This window comes from Saccopteryx bilineata, chromosome 8 (genome assembly GCF_036850765.1).
Source record: "Saccopteryx bilineata isolate mSacBil1 chromosome 8, mSacBil1_pri_phased_curated, whole genome shotgun sequence".
In the NCBI taxonomy this organism is placed as follows: Eukaryota; Metazoa; Chordata; class Mammalia; order Chiroptera; family Emballonuridae; genus Saccopteryx; species Saccopteryx bilineata.
Genome location: NC_089497.1, coordinates 42,900,536 through 42,917,217, shown reverse-complemented (window position 1 = coordinate 42,917,217; position 16,682 = coordinate 42,900,536). Strand labels below are relative to the sequence as shown.

General features: G+C 46.1%; 2 protein-coding genes across 8 annotated transcripts in view; one reads left to right on the top strand and one right to left on the bottom strand.

The window, feature by feature from the left end:
- CCDC191 (coiled-coil domain containing 191) overlaps window positions 1–2,011 on the top strand; it is an 83,281-nt gene extending 81,270 nt beyond the window's left edge. For all 5 annotated transcript variants that reach the window (XM_066241454.1, XM_066241456.1, XM_066241455.1 and 2 more), the window contains one exon: window positions 364–2,011. In XM_066241454.1, the coding sequence (XP_066097551.1) occupies window positions 364–508 (145 nt within the window). In that variant the 3' untranslated portion in view covers window positions 509–2,011. The remainder of the gene's footprint in view (window positions 1–363) is intronic.
- Window positions 2,012–2,607: 596 nt separating this feature from the next.
- On the bottom strand, window positions 2,608–16,198 carry ZDHHC23 (zinc finger DHHC-type palmitoyltransferase 23). 3 transcript variants are annotated; one of them, XM_066241246.1, is made up of 5 exons: window positions 15,793–16,198; window positions 15,056–15,250; window positions 12,368–13,066; window positions 9,730–9,888; window positions 2,608–7,165 (listed from the first exon to the last, which is right to left on the bottom strand). In XM_066241246.1, exons 2-5 carry the CDS (start codon window positions 15,214–15,216, stop codon window positions 6,898–6,900), a joined length of 1,287 nt encoding a protein of 428 aa, XP_066097343.1. In that variant the 5' UTR covers window positions 15,217–15,250; window positions 15,793–16,198; the 3' UTR covers window positions 2,608–6,897. The 3 variants fall into 3 exon arrangements, with proteins under 3 accessions (XP_066097343.1, XP_066097341.1, XP_066097342.1); XM_066241244.1 differs by having other exon boundaries at window positions 9,730–9,897; window positions 15,793–16,177; XM_066241245.1 differs by having other exon boundaries at window positions 9,730–9,897; window positions 15,056–15,225; window positions 15,793–16,177.
- Between the last annotated feature and the right edge of the window lie 484 nt (window positions 16,199–16,682).

The following is a 16,682-nucleotide window of genomic DNA, read 5'->3' as shown; positions in this document are numbered from 1 at the left end:
GACCTGCCTTTTCTGGTGACAGGGTGTCATTCCCTATGAGCATAACGTGGTGGGCCCCCGGGCCCCCGCCTTCTGTGGTGTGAACATGCTTGTGTAGGGACAGGAGTGCCACCTTCTCACAGAGAGTTTCTGTCGCCGCCTCGGAAAATAAAAATAACCCGTCAGTCACTCCCATCTACTTCTGTTGCTCTATTTTCTTACAGCATTTCTCTGTCTGAATTCCAATAGTGATTCCCATACCTTTTAAATCTATTTTATTCACATAGGATTATTCTTACAAAGTTTTTAATGTACCTCAGTTGACTTTCCATCTTGAGTTGACTTCTTAGGATTTCACTTTTTTTTTTTTCTTGATTCTTAAAGGAGGATCGTCTGGATCACATTTCAGACGTGGAAGAAGTTTGTAAAGTTTATGAAAGAAGAAAGAGAAAGAGAAGAGAGGCGAGAGCAGCTCCGCAGGAGGGTAGCTGAAATTCTTCCCGACTTCCGGAGACCGGCGGTGCTGTGACTCATGGTGCTGCCGGCAGTGGGATGCGGCCCTTGCGTAAGGCGTCCCTGGTGCGCAGTGAACACGAGCCATGCGGTACCTCGGCTGCGGACGCCCACCGGTGCACAGTGCGTCTGTGCAAGCACCGCCCATCCACACGTTCATTCCTCTGCCTGGTTGCGTTCTATCAGATACTTCTTGGATCAAAGGAATTAACTCACCCCTGTTAGAAACCCACATAACAAAAGGTACTCCCTGTGGCTGCTGCCAAGGGTAACAGCGTAGCGTCATTTCAGAGAAACTGGGCACCAATGATACTCCTCTTTAGTGCACCTTAATAAGCCGGAAAGGAAGTCCAGCAATTTGTTAAAATGTCTGTTCGTGTTCCTGATTGCAACTTCTAAATAATACTTGATCTGGCTTCTAGACCTCAGTTCAGTTTGACTTGTATCTCAAGATATTTATCTTGAATTCAAAGAATGTTTTAATCTTGACTGTGCTGAAGACTATAAAGACACTCCCTTCTGTGAACTGAGTTATCTGCTAGAAAAAAACCGGTTGCATTACAAGACATGGGTATCACAGCAAATCTGAGTGGTAGGTACAGCAAAGCGAGAAGTCCCTGGCAGCCCCGAGGCCACTATTATTTGGGAAGTTGAAAATATGAGTTGGTAAAGTAAAATTCTGGGTTCAATAAATTGTTACCGTTTCTTAATTCCTAGAAGGACTATCTAGCTATACCACCTGCAAAATGACTTCTGTCCTTTTTCTGTGGAAGATGTGTGATTTACTCAGATATGACAAAACACCCTAAATTGAACCTTATTTCTTCTGCAATATCCCTGTCCCCACACCATTCCCTTTAATATTACACAGTTATCATATGAAAACTTTTTAAGACTAATGGTCACTAAATAAAATGGAACTAAAAGTAACATATTTAATCTCTTTCCATCTAAATCACTTGTTTATACTTAACTGTAATACAGTTAGAGAATATTGGCTGATATTAACACCCAGAAATCAAATACCAATTTTATTTTAATACCAAACCTGTACGTAAGGATGAATCTCTTAAGTAAACATACCAGGGGCCTAAATAAACCCATAGAGCTTAAGTTTTCTGTCTTAAGCTTTATTTTCTTATTTCACCTCAAGAATCATTTAGAAATTGAGACTTCAGTGGTCCATATTCTAAATGAGCCAGCAAGAATGTGTTTGTTATAGAACCTTCAACAGAGACATAGGGGGGGAAAAAAACTTAGTAAATGGCCTAGATTTCTTGTTGGGGTATCTTAAAGGTAGGATATGAAACTTTACTGCTAATAAAATGCCTGATAGGCAGCGTCCCTGGCCTACAAACCTGAAAGGTAACCACCAGGAAAATGCTAGTTTCCGCAAGGGGTTGGCTAGGTCCTCTGGCTGGGACTCCGGGCAGCCAGAGAGACAGCCCAGCTATAACGCAGGCTTTTCTTAGAGCAGATCTCAGGAGACACATCAAGAAACACCAAGTAGCCTGACCTGTGGTGGCGCAGTGGATAAAGCGTCGACCTGGAAATGCTGAGGTCGCCGGTTCGAAACTCTGGGCTTGCCTGGTCAAGGCACATATGGGAGTTGATGCTTCCAGCTCCTCCCCCCTTCTCTCTCTCTCTGTCTCTCCCTCTCCTCTCTAAAATGAATAAATTAAAAAAAAAAATTTAAAAAAAAAAAAAACAAAAAAAACACCAAGTATGGCCCTGGCCGGTTGGCTCAGCGGTAGAGCGTCGGCCTGGCATGCGGGGGACCCGGGTTCGATTCCCGGCCAGGGCACACAGGAGAAGCGCCCATTTGCTTCTCCACCCCCCCCCCTTCCTCTCTGTCTCTCTCTTCCCCTCCCGCAGCTAAGGCTCCATTGGAGCAGAGATGGCCCGGGCGCTGGGGATGGCTCCTTGGCCTCTGCCCCAGGCGCTAGAGTGGCTCTGGTCGCGGCAGAGCGACGCCCCGGAGCAGAGCGGCGCCCCTGGTGGGCGTGCGGGGTGGATCCCGGAGGGGCGCATTCGGGAGTCTGTCTGACTGTCTCTCCCCGTTTCCAGCTTCAGAAAAATACAAAAAAAAAAAAAAAAAAAAAAAGAAACACCAAATTGTTTCCTTAAAGAAAGCGCTTTATTTTTCATTTAAATAACTTGGTCACAGTACATTATTTTACATAAATGGCAGTAATTTCTTAAATCTCCATTTGAAAGGCCTTGTGTCTGAGTCTGAGGTGATATGAAGATATGAATACAAGAATAAAAACAGTGAAAAATGTTTAGCCCATAGTTTCCAAAGTTGGCTTCAGAAATCCCCTTTAATGTTGCTGAGCCAGTTACATTAAATATTGTTTAATATTAAATAAACATTCCTAAATTTCCTTTAGTCAATAACATCCAACCTAGACAATTAATCGAATGAAAAGGTTCAAAAGCTCTAACAACTCAAACCACCAAATCACTGAGACCACAGGATGAGTTGAGCTTCTTGCAAGTTCTGTAACTTGTCATCTTGTCAGTGATGCCACCTGCTTTTAAAGCTTTGCCTTGAAAGCATCAGTTTAAGTGAAAGGTGTCCGCAGGAAGGCTAGAGCAGTAAGAAGTCACAAGCCCACCTCAGAAATAGCCACTGCCTCAAGGAAATGCGTCCTCACTGAGCACTCATACTACAGTGAAACGCTCAGCGCAGAATGAAGTGGGGAAACATGTCCATCGGCAACAGGACCCAAAGTGAGCTGATGGTACGGAACTGTCACAGCAAACATTTACAGGAACAGACTGACTTTGATTCAGCGCTGAGTTAGCTCAGATCCCCTCGCCCTGCGTCCCCTTCACTGGGCTCAATACAAAATGGCACACCAGTGGAGCTGCTGACGAGACCCAGATTCTAAACAGGTGCCTCAAGCAGAAGTCTGTGCCAGCCACTGCTTATTTGAAGAGGTGCTCTTCGGAAAGGCAGGGTACCAGAATATGGCTAAAATAAAGTTAAGTCGTATAAACCTGCTTGACTAGGTTAAAGAGACTTTTAAACTTGACAAACCTTAATCCTGGTTAAAACTGCTTGTATGTCATATTTTTGCTTACATTAGTTGAGTTTTATAATAAAAATCTAATGTCCTACCCAATGGAAATATAATTTATTAAGCAGATGGTCAGTATTATAGAGAACCTTGTGTTTTCTGGCAGTGGAAGATTCTAGCATAGAAAATTTTCTCTTGCTAAAAATATTAGAAGTACCTAAGGCTATATTGCATGAGAAAGTTTGTAGCAGTCTTTCTGCTGGGCAGAGGGTCCAGTGGAAGACAACAAGGATTTCCCTCACCAAAGGGAAACGTTACTTGGATGACACCAGTTTACAGTCCCCTGCACACGGCGGCTGAGCAAGGCTTCAGGCCTGACCCGAGCAGCAGCAGAGACACCTACCCAAGAGGCCGTACTGATGGTCAGCTTACTGCAGATGTGCCCAGCTGTGACTGCAAAGTACTCTTGGGTGTCACAGAAACATTTTAAATATTGAAGGATTCTCTTCTTTCATGCAATTCTGATTCTTAACTATTTTTCTGTTGAATCTTTCAAATGGACCCATTTCTCTTCCCCAGGAATAGCACACCTGGCCTGATAGTAATCTTGATTAGGATATATTAGATTAGATCATTTACTAACCTCCACATCCAGTATGTTTATTAATAGAGGCTGAGAATGGGGGAGAGAAGAAGAGAACCCACTTATCTGGAATTGTGTTGGGTGTTGGCGGTGACTTGCTCCTATGACCAAGAGACTGCTGGTATATAGTTTTGCCAGGCAGTACCCCATGGCCGCCACCACCACCAAATGTTTCTGTGGGACTCATTCATTCACAATGGCTTTGTCCTTTAGAGGCCCAAATCCCTCCAACAGTTTCAGGGCATAAAAAGCTTTAAAAGTCGAGAAGTCTAGGCCAATGCTGTCCTGAGCCTACAGCACTGCTTGTGGGACGTCAGCTCTCACTTTAGAGCAAATCCTTGAGTAGCCTTATACCCCCCACAAAACCACTGAGCTTTTCAAGGGTTAAAGCTTTCTTCCATAAATTACCCATCATGAAGTTCTCAAGAAACTAAAACAAGCCTCTTAATTCCAATAAGCCAGAGTAATATATAAGGAGTCCTTATCCAAGTGAGGGACACCCAGCCGCACCACCAGGCAACACTACTACTAGGGGTATGTGGTTACAAAGATGGTGATCATTCTCCCAAGTGGCTAGTCTTTTTGGTGCAAGTCATCATGTCTTATTTTGATTGTTTTTAATGATTTGTCAAGAGGCTAAAATTACTGACTATATGCTTCTATGAATGTTATTATCAATTGCTAGACAATCAGAATTGGCTAGGTATCTGGCATTTGAGAGAGTACAACTAGAGATTTCTGGCCACATGTGCTGTCCTTGACATAATTACTGTCTCTCTTCTCTCAAACCCACACAGAAGAGAATTAGTTCTATCAGATATGATGTTAATTCCAAATGAACACCTGACACCAGGAGAGGGAGAATGCATTGCTGTAGAAACCACAGCCTCTGCTAACACCCCCAGACTTGCTGTTTGGCTTATCCCAGGGGAACACAGTGCCTATCATTCATTACACCATCTCTGGGGAGAGCAACAACAAGCTGGCTTATGGACAGCCTTGACTAATGGCCCAGCTAGGGACGGTGCCAGCTGCGGAGGGCAGAGTGCAGGAAGTAGTGCCATTTGCTCTTGACGTTTATAGACCTCCTGTTATAGCAGTATGCGCACAAACACTTGAAAACCTGGCTAGGTTTTCCCCATATAAACCTATAAGCCACGGCACATTAAAGAACTCCTGAATACCTTTGGAATTGAAAAAAAGAAAAAAGAACTTGACAAAGTGGTAAGCACACAATACAACATGCAGATGATGTGTTATAGAATTGTATCCCTGAAACCTGTATAATTTTATTAACCAATGTCACCCCAATAAATTCAATTAAAAAAAAACAGGAACAAAATCAAATATTTCAACAGGGTTTTTCCCCCATCTGAAATTACATCTTGATTCTGTGGCAGAATAAACCCATTATACATAAATATTTATTCCTTCATACATTTTCAGTTCTGAGATACGATTAATGAAACAACTTGATATTTTAGTAAGAACTAGGTAAGAACAGGAATCCATTAGTTAGTGGAAACCACATATACCCTGTTTTTTCTCTCCTGCTGTGATTCTTTTATCTAGGGAAAGGTGAATGAGAAGTATGTGAAGTTAAGGGGGAAGCTGTCAATCAACACCTCAAAGAGAGTCCCGTTGGGGAATAATGTGAATGTCAGAAAACAAGATTATTGCGACAGTGTTTGACTCACTCACGTGAACAAAAAAATCAAGCCCTTGATATTAACCAGCCACCCTATCCAGGAAGGAGAGGAACGTGTTCTTCGCAGGAGTGTCTGTTTCCCCTTCCAGCTGTCACAAGTGTGGCTATCACCTTTCCAGGTGAGATATGGAAAGAGGAAAAAGCACTAATGCCTCTGGAGTTATTTAGAGTAAATCTAAACAATAAATACCTAAGAAATAAGATAAATATTAGAACTTATCACCTAAACTCATGACCACTGTATATTATACATACTAGTGATAATTATCTTTATAATTGGTATCGACTCTCCTTTCAAGATCAGATGATAGTGTAAATCCACATGGCCATCTTCTACCCCATTTGAGTAGTTAATGTCTAATACTTCCGAAATTCCCATAACTGTGCAACATGGTATTTGAGGGTCTTTTTTTCACTCTGAAATGCTGAAAACAGATTAATATTGGCTTCAATTCTCTGACCCACAGACTTTTTTTCAGTCTGGGATTTCCCTAATAATGCTTCACACTTTTCTGGTGCTTTAATTATTTTTCAGTGCTTTCCACATCCCTCCTCCCTCACGTGCGCCTCAGGACCGCTCTGTGAGGTCGCAGAGCAGCCATCAGTGCCCCCCTTACAGATCAATCTGAGACTTGGGAAAGTGACTCACAAGCAGTCACACGGCTATTAGGAATGAAAAGAGGGACCTTTAGAAACTATCCTAATCCAGAACTCCTTCCCCCATACTAAGGGCTGGGAATTGCTTCAATTAATTGTGCATTAGCAATCCACATCCTTTTCGACCTCTGGTGGCTGAGCTAGTTAACAAGGTGACTGGAAAGGAATGGCTCTACTTTTACTGCTTCAATATAAAAGTCTCAAGTTGTGAAGTCAGAAAAATTCGTTTCTCCAGTCCAGTCTCTAAACCTGAGCATGGCCCTATAATGCCTTTAAGAAACAGAGGGATAAAAACCAACACCCTGCGTGGACACGGAAGTGTAAAACGGCAGGAGGCAGAGGGAGGCGCCCCGCGGAGCCGCACAGAAGGCACTTCAGACAATGTCCTCCGCAGGGGGGTGGAGCGGCTGAGTGCCGAGGGTGGAGAACTGGAGCCAGTTCCGCAGGAAGCCCCTGTTGTACTGGCCTGTGTCCACGATGAGCCCGCACAGGAGCCGGCGCCCCGTCTTCTGTCGAAGGGCCTGCTGCACTTCCCTCTCGGTCACGTTGTAACTGATGTTTATCAGCTGGATCAGGAAGATGTAGGCCATGCCAGCTGTGATGATCACAGAGTACCACACGCAGGTGAAGGACAGAGCCGAGCTGGGGAGGGGGAGGGGGAGGGGGCGTGGGCAGGTCAGCGCTGCTGAGCTTTTCCCATTCAGAGAGCTGTCACTGTTCTAACATCCACTCATGTAGTGCTTACCACTGAGGACTTCGGCACCCTCTCCAATCATCCCGCCGGAGGCCTCGCCACCCCGGGTTACCCCGCCTTCCGTGGTTACCCCGCCCTCCGTGGTTACCCCGCCTTCCGTGGTTACCCCACCGGAGGCCTCGCCTCCGCCAATTATCCCACCAGAAGACACTTTTCTATCCTCAAAACACCAATAACTACTTAAATTACGACTATTAATTAACATGTCCTGTTGAAGTTTTTAATTATTGGTGCCTTGTTTTCTAGTGTTTTTACTAGAATAGCAAGGACTATTATTTGTATTTTGTATCCCCCACACAACCAACACAGACCCTGACATAACAGGGATCAAAATTTGTGTGCTGAATGAATGAATAATTCCTAATTCGTTCTTAACTCAGAAGAAAACAAAGCTCCGGAAGATGGCTACAAACACCCTCAAGGAAGCCGTGGGTGGGAAGCTCTGAATCTCCACTGTCAGCCCCTGTGATGAACACAAACGCAGAGACAACCCCCAACACCAGAGCCTTTGCACGTGAGCTGGCAGGAGCACCAGCACCTTTCAGATCCGTGTCCTAAAGCCAAAACACCACAAGGGCCAGAAAGCACCTTGCAGCTCATGAAGACTGAGGAGAGGCTGCCGACTAAAGTCTGCCAATTGATTATTTTCATTTGAACATTTGCTAATGAGTTAGGTGGAAATAAATTCATTCAGGATCTTTATTTAATAAGCTGAAGGGAACTCAGATATGATTAAATCACCACAAAGGTGAGGAGGACTGAGGCTCAACTGGCGGATCTGAACCACACACACAGAGCAGTGAGAACCAACGGCGGGGCTATTTTAAGGGGCCCACAGAATGTCTGCACACTCATGTTTTATAACACAGGCACGCTCTGCTTTAGACGTTTGTCACAGCCTATTAAGAATAATAGCTACTGCCTGACTAGGCAGTGGCGCAGTGGATAGAGTGTCGGACTGAGATGCGAAGGACCCAGGTTTGAGACCTCGAGGTCGCCAGCTTGAGCACGGGCTCATCTGGTTTGAGCAAAACTCACCAGCTTGAGCCCAAGGTCGCTGGCTTGAGCAAGGGGTTACTCGATCTGCTGAAGACCCACGGTCAAGGCACATATGAGAAAGCAATCAATGAACAACTAAGGTGTTGCAACAAAAAACTAATGATTGATGTTTCTCATCTCTCTCCATTCCTGTCTGTCTGTCCCTGTCTATCCCTCTCTCTGACTCTCTGACTCTGTAAAAAATAAAAAATAAAAATTAAAAAAAAAAAAGAATAATAGCTACTGAAGACTTTCACAACCTACTAAGACTCAACATGAAGAAAAAGGAACTTACCCCTAACGAGGAGGACCAATCTATTCTAATAATGCCCGGAGCTGTCCAGATCATTGGTTTTCAAATTCAAGTGCTGGTCCGCCAGAAATTTCCTGCTGGTCCATGAAAGAGTTAACCACCCTGATGTTGTATGAAGAACTCTGTCATCTCTGTACATCAGGGTGGTTAACTCTTTCGCAAACCAGCACGAAGTTTCTGGCGGAGCGGCAGTGAAAATACCATCGGTCTACAGGTAATGGGGAGATCTGTCCATGGACTAATGCAAACCAATACCTGCACAGGGGCCTGTGCTGATAAAGCAGGGGTTGTTCTGAAAGCAAAAAGGAGAAAGGAAAGGACCATGGGGGCAAAGCCACCCCCCCAGACAGAGCAGACACCGCGGCAACCACGGCAGAGGCAACGGTGGGGAACCAGAGCAGAGGCGGAAGCCCGTGCCCTTCGGGGCAGGACTGGCTCGGGCCAACGCTGAGAAACCCGCTTCTTCCAAAGCACGGAAACCTCTACCACACAGAAATGTGCCCAGACGAATGATGCTGAAGGTATTTTGACCTAGATACTACAGTAATCATGACTGGTAATTAAAAAAAAAAAAGTAGAACAGGAAAAACAATAGAGGTTAAATAGAAAAGAAAGGTTAGCGATTGTAAGGACTTCACAAAAGGGTCAGAAGCAGTAAATTAAGATTGGGCTAAAAAGCACCAGAAAGCATAAATAAAGTGAGGACTTGGGCATTTTATGACAAAATGGACCACATATATATCCTGGGTCTGCTGGTTTGTTTTAGTGTCACTGTCATTTACTTGTGTCTGGCTTTCTGCAAGTATCTTATGTGTGAGTGGTCACTGACCCTGGAAGTCCCTGGTTAAGCCTGGATGGTCCTACTTATACAGTAGTTCCTCACTTTTTAAGGGGCAATGATCCTTTTGACATCACCCTAGAAAAAGCAGCTATAAACTGCACAAATTTGTTGGCAATTTCAGGGATACCCAAAAGCCCCATAACCTGTCCTGCATTTTGGTTGAGAATTCCTAACCTAGTAGCAAATCACAGCCACTTACAATAATGGCAACATCCCTTGCCTCTCCCTGGGCCTCCTTGCTGCGGTATCGGCCTTCTCACCTGTAATTTGCGTAAACTCCAGGACAATAGAAGAGAGCTGTGAAGACACTTCTATCTCTGCAAATGGTGTCCAAGGTCAGCGTGATCCCATACACCGAGGTGAGCAGGAAGATCGAAAGGGCCAGTAGAAATGCGTGATGATTTGATTCTCCAACACAGCTATTGATCCTCAAAACAGCACGGTGGAAGGAAAGCAAACATGTTTTAAAATGTTCTCTGCATCACTCACATAATAAAAAAGCTTTAAAAACAGGAATAGTGTGTATTTCAGTTATTAAAAAGTCTTCTTATTTTTCAGTTTTAGGAACTTAAAAACTTGTCCACTGAGCGATATAATACTTGAGTCTCTACTCTTTATAATGTAAAATCATATAATTAGTTTAAGGACAAGACTAAATAAAAAGCAGAATCTGGGTGACAAATCTTTCTAAATATTAATAAGTGAAGTGTATTCCCCAACTATAAAGAGAATCAGTGTAGGAATCACCACGATATGGAAAAAGTGATAGCAGAGTTATGAAAACTTATGATGGAAAATGATTTGACTTTGGGTGATGGGCACACAATGCAATCAACATTTCAAATGCTACAGAGATGTTTACCTGAAACTTATATTTTCTTATGGACCAATGTCATCCCATAAATTTAATTTCTTTAAAAATTAACCAAAAGAAGAAAAATGAAAGAAAAAAGGAAAACAAAAACACTAAATCAGAAGTGTTACACAGCATCAGAAAATATGTGTTAAATGTATATAAATAAAAAGATCCCAAGAGATGAGAAACATGGTCGAGTTTGGTGAACAATGTCAACCTAACATATTAAAAAAAAAATAGAAAAGGGAGGGAGGGAGGGAGGAGAGAGAAAGAGAAAAAGAGAGAAAGATGGAGGGGAAGGGAGGGGAGGGGGAGGGGAGGGGAGGGGAGGGGAGGGGAGGGGAGGGGAGGGGAGGGGAGGGGAGGGGAGGGGAGGGGAGGGGAGGGGAGGGGAGGGGAGGGGAGGGGAGGGGAGAGGAGGGGAGGGGAGAGGAGGGGAGAGGGGAGAGGGGAAAGGAATAAGGGAAGGGAAGGGAATAAGGGAAGGGAAGGGAAGGGAATAAGGGAAGGGGATAAGGGAAGGGGATAAGGGAAGGGAAGGAAATAAGGGAAGGAAAGGGAAGGGAATAAGGGAAGGGAAGGGAAGGGAATAAGGAAAGGGAATAAGGGAAGGGAAGGGAATAAGGGAAGGGGGGAAGGGAAGGGAAGGAAATAAGGGAAGGAGAGCGAAGGGAATAAGGGAAGGGAAGGGAATAAGGGAAGGGAGTCAATCAATCCTGGCTGGACAGTTCAGTTGATTGGAACATGGCCCTGATATGGAGAGGTTGCTGGTTTGATCCCCAGTCAGAGCTCATACAGAAACAGATTGATGTTTCTCTTTGTCTCTCTCTCTTCCTTCCTCTCTTCTAAAATTGACAAGTAACTTTTTAAAAAAGAAAGAAAATAAAAAGAAGAGGAAAAAGGTAAAAAAAAAAAGTTAGAAACATGGTGCAGGATGGACAACTCCTACAGGTAAACTACTTCTCTCTCAGGTAAGAAGAGTCTGGGTCACAGCCGTTTGTAGAACATGTAGGACAGGAGGCCCCAGTAAACAGAAATCTTCTTTTGGTCGAGACTGTCAGGCCTTCTGCAAAGTGCACTTGTAAATGGGCCACATACTCAGAGAGGGAAAGGTGGGGGGAGTGAGAGAGAGAGAGGGAGAGGGAGAGAAAGAGGGAGACGGGGGGGGGGGGCGGGGGGAGAAATGACAAAAAAAGTGAAAAGTCTGAAAATGAAAATACCTATTTACTGCTAAAGACGAAGCCCCAGGAGAGAGCTGCCCGTCCTGAGCCCGCACTGGCGGCTCGCCGCGATGCCCGCCTGTCCTTCCTACACCTCACTCACCCTCTCTGACATCCCCTTCTGAGGGGCAGGTGCCACATAACCAGAGGCCTAGTCATAAAAAGCATAACTCAGTGACCTTCACTGCTTTAAAGTGAAAAGCTGCAAACATACTACTTAGAACAGTCACATTTGAATTAATTATACCACCTTTAGTTTAAGATTTACTCAGTAAACTGCAACATTAAATGTACCAGTTGCACTTTATATCTTACAGGCCTGACATATCATTTGTCACTGGCCAGAGGGTAGGTAACCAAAAAGCCCACGTCTTGCCAACAGCCAAGACCTCACCTCAATAACGTGGACTAGATATATGGTGAGAGGACAAGAGTCCCCTAAAAATATGGGAACCTATGCTTGAACCGGGTTCAAAAGGAAACATGCCTATAATAATTTCAATAAATTCTTTTTTAAAAAAATCATTCAACTGTAGACGCTTCTCTTTTAGAAAGGAGAAGATAAATGAGAGGCAGCTCAAGAGAGAACAGCAAAAACGGAAAAAGAAAAAAAACACTTTAGGAAAATGGACAGTGAAAGAACTAAATTCGTAGAACTTGGAAAAACTGATGACCAAGGTGGAATATCCTAACAGGCCACAAATCCCTCTAAGATGGGAGGCTGGGAAGCAAAGAGATTTCAGGATGATACAAAGGAAGCTCAAACACGGATGGTCTCACGTGAATTTACACTTAGCAAGCCTCCAGATTTTTCCCACATACCAGACACAGTGATGATCCATTCTCCTCACACAGATGCCACACACCCGGCAGTGCCACGCCCGGGCTGGCCGCAGCAGCTGGCACTTGGCACACCAGTCCTCCTTCACCTTGGTGGGGCTCGCAGCCAACAAGCCCTTCCGATCCTCCTTCAGAGTGCGGTTGTTGAGAACGCCCAACACGCCCGCGCCCGGGAACCCCGGGGTCTTCTGCCCTTTTCTGTTCAGACACTCAGTCTGGCTGCTGCCTAGACATCTGTCCTTGCTTGCCGGATTTCTGAGGTAGCCTGGATTCTTCTTGGCTCTGTACAAGGCTAAGAGGATGAGAACTAACCCGCAGGTGAGAAGAGCCAGCTGACCGGGCCCCACGCGCCCTTTGGGAACGACTTCCCGCAGAAACACGTAGTACATGTAGCCCAGAGAGAACAGCCCGAGGCTCAGGAAGAACAGAGTCTGCTCCTTCCGTCTGTGAGTGAGGTAGTAGTACCACAGGGCCAGCACAGGGAGCGAGGTTAAAACGACCACTCCCATAAAGAAATGCCAGGAAGCCACCCAGAGGAGGATGGGCAGGAGGATGAGAGGGGGAATAATGCTAATGTTGACTTTTTTGGCTCCTCGAAGCCAAGGAATTCGAAGGCGATCAGAAATCGTATCCATGATTCTCTCACAAGTCTCTGGCTGCACGGATTTACATGTAATCCATCTGTTCAGAAAGAGAAAGCACTTCGTATGGGTTTGGTGAATTAAAAACCACTGAGGTTTTTAATTCTGCATGCCAAACAGCAGGATAAATGATAAAAGAGGCCAAAGGTCAAGTATTCTACTTCCCGCCTACTAAATATGCTATTTTCAAATTCATGTGTCATTTTTTAATATGAACCAGAAGATAATGTTTAGATATTATACAGTTAAAATTTTTCTCCATGAAACAAGCATATATAAACATACACATTCAATACCAGTACTGTTTAGACTTGGATGGGTGTAGAGACATAAAACTCTCAAAAAAAAAGTTCACAATACCATTAGGAAAACAAGACAACATGGCAACTCAAAAATTTGTAGGTGAGTGACCAAGCAGCAAAATCACTCAATGAACTATTATGGTCAGACAGCCTAACAACTGCTCAAAGGAGAGCGCACTGCCGGGTGCAGTCATCAGAGGAGTCTTGGTGGAAAAAGTGGGATCCGTGCTCTACCATGACAACTGGCTGGCACTTGTACCAGTGAAGAAGGGAGGAGGCGTTCCAGGGGACAGACTTGTGTATAGCACAAACCTCGTCCTAAGCCCAGGGAGTGAACTAGTTTAATAGGGGCAGGGGGTCTGTCTGCATGGGGAAGAATGGAGATCAAACTAGTATTAGTCAAATGACTGAGCTTGGAGGACACATGGTATTGTTGACTTCTTTTGCGTACTTAGGCTAGTGAGGAAAGGAACAGTTTAAGGAATAATCACCCTGATTTTAGACAATTTTAAAAAGGTAGGGCTAGAACTTGGAAGTGGGAGATAACTACATATATGGGAGTCAGAGCGAGCAGCAGGAGAGTAGACATGCAGGGAGCCTATCTCCAGAGACGTGTATGGGGGGCAGAGGAGAGAACACAGGGACAGCCCAGGTCTCAGGGCTGGGAGGGAGGAAGAGCTAGAAGGTTAATGGAAGAGCTGCGATCTTGAGTGATGGAGATTATGAAAGCAGCATCATTTCTCCATTCATTAGCCAAAGTGCTCCATTTTCTCATGGATCTTAGACTAAGTCTAAAGAAACTATATTTATAGACACCTGTGAAAAAGACTACAGACACCATCAAGTAAGAATTACAAAACGGTGTGGGGTATCCAGGTGTCAAGGTTAGTATGAGACCACAGCGTTTCATGCTAAATTTATGCAGCAAGCTCTAAGTCAGCAACTTGCCATTGCAATGACTTTTTAAGCAGTAGTTGTTAATGCAAAAAGCAAGTTTCTGACATCCTTATTCTTTCCACATTATGCTTTCCATATGACAACAGTTTTTAAATATATTAATTAGAAAATGCTTTTGATAAAAGCCAGATTACTGTTTGATACAAAGTTTTTCCAGTGATGTTAAAAACTATCTTTCTGGATAGTAATTTCCATCACTTGGATTAATAGTGAAAATGAAAGCCAGATACAATAGCATCTAACAAAACAGTGTTGTCACTCATGTTGAAAATAGCCAGACCAGGAGAGGGACCTGTTTTCTAGCTAGGTTTTCTCCCCAGAGACAAGGCTGAGACAAATTCCAACGGCAGGAAAGTGATCTTTCAACCTTGAAGGCGCTTTGTGGCCAGATGCAGTCTGGTCCCAAGTGGTCGCCTCTAAATGCTGAGATCACTAAGAATTTAGGCACTTCTGGTACTATGTTCATTTTAAAATTACAGATTCTGCTGGGCTGCATTATTTTATACATTTAATTTGCCTACTACCCCTTTATCTGCTGTTCTGTCCATCTTATCCCTTTAAATGAAAAATAAGGTTTTAGTAAACTCAGCTGTGCAAGACTAATTCATCTTTATAAAATCCTTACCTTTCACACAGAAGACAACTCTCAATTTTAGATCCTAGGAAAACAATCAAAAGCAAACTAGTGTTTGGGATGGCTACGCTGAAGGCAGACATGGTAGTTCTCAAAAGGACCAATGAAGTCAGCAACAGAAACACTCTGCTTTTACCTCTCACACCCTTCATCCAGATCTTGGCAATCACACAAACAAGTAGCCACGTGGTTTTTCTCCCCATTTCGATCTATGTACTCGCAGCAGCACAGGGGCTCCAATTCAGGTTCTTCCGATTTGTTTTTCTTCACTGGCTTCAAACTGCCCTTCTTTATCATAATTCCCACCTGTCACCATGAGGCGTAAGAAGTCCTCAGAAGGTAAAGGAGGAAAGAACACAACATCTTGTAAACACATTCACGCCTCTCTCACCTACCGCCAACGCCTGAGAAATCAAAAATGAGAAGAGGGGCAGCGCTCCCATTTTCATCAGGCTTTTCTGATTCTAGTTGGCCTGACAGTGAGCAGTAGGGGTCTAGGGGCTTTGGGCCGCCCGATCCCAACAGGGCAGGCTACTGAGCACCAGTCGTTCCCATGGCGACAGCCGACCACGCCGCCCGGGACAGCCGGGACGCGGGTGGCTGCGCGCCCCTGTCGGTGCCGGCTCAGGAGGGCAGACCGGTCCCCGCCCGAACATGGGCGCGGAGGGAAGCTCACCCTCGGGGCTGCCGGCAGAGACGCCACGTTGGGGCCTAGGACCCGGCTCTGGGAAAGCCACCGGCTGCCCGGCAGCGTGCGGGGTGGCCGTCCAGCCCAGCCTCTCCGGCTCGCCTCTCCCGCCCGTACCACCGTGAGGACGTGGGCGGGCGGCGAGGGCCGCCCCGCCCGAGGAATGACCTTGGGAGAGAAGTTACCTGCGTGTCGGAGCCGAGGTGCCGCTGCAGCCAGAGACGCCAAAGCGGAGGGAGAAGGGTCGGCTCCTCCACCGGCGCGGACGCGTGCCCGGGTCTCTACTCGGCAGGGCTCCCGGCGTGATGGTTGAGGTCCCGGCGACTTCGGCTCCGCTCCGCCGCGCCCCGTCGCCACCGCCCACCTGTGAGCGCGGCCCGCCGCCGCCGCCGGGGCGTGCGCCCACCTCCCCACGCCGTCCCCGCCGCCCCCCGGCCGGCCGGGCTCGGCGCGGCGAGTCCACGCGTGCTTCCGGGTGCCCCGCCCCTGGCGCCGGGGCCGCCCGCCCGCACGTGCACCGTCCGCCCCCGGCGGGGCCCGGCGCTCTGGCCCCGGAGGGCGGCAGGAGCAGGCGACTGGCTCCCGGGAGCCGGTCCCGACGGCCAGGTGCGGGGCGGGTGCGCACCTCCGCCCAGCCCCGCCCCGGAGACGGCCGCCGGGACCCTGCCCGGCCCGCGGCTGCCTGCGGGCGGCGCGTGGGCAGGGCCGCCTCCAAAGCCCGGGGGAGGGTCAAGATGGAACTAAGGGGAACCCGAGCGTGAACCCGAAGGATTTCCAAAGTACGTGAAACCCGCGCTCCTTCAGACGCCCGCAACAGGCGTCGGAGAGCTCTTCTCCGCCAAAGGTTACGGAGGTACCGCCCCAAATTCGCTAACCTTCCCTTAAAGGGCCCTAACTGTCCCTGATCTGGTAATTACCAACTTGTTCGTTTTTTTATTTCTGGTGAGTAGTCTCTACATCAGACCTGGAGGCCTGTCTAGTGTTTTTGTTCTAGCAGTATATATACATATCTGAAATGAAATTGCTCTTAAGCTGAGTCCTCTTTGGTTTTATTTTCACACAAAATGTTAAAAAG

Excerpts from the sequence above, each read along its gene's own strand:
- ZDHHC23 (XM_066241244.1), bottom strand. The coding sequence starts at position 15,216 with ATGATAAAGAAGGGCAGTTTGAAGCCAGTGAAGAAAAACAAATCGGAA. Across the intron at positions 13,067-15,055 it reads CTGGATGAAGGGTGTGAGAG|ATGGATTACATGTAAATCCG; the intron begins GTAAAAGCAGAG and ends CTTTCTGAACAG. Across the intron at positions 7,166-9,729 it reads GGAGTTTACGCAAATTACAG|CTCGGCTCTGTCCTTCACCT; the intron begins GTGAGAAGGCCG and ends CCCCCTCCCCAG.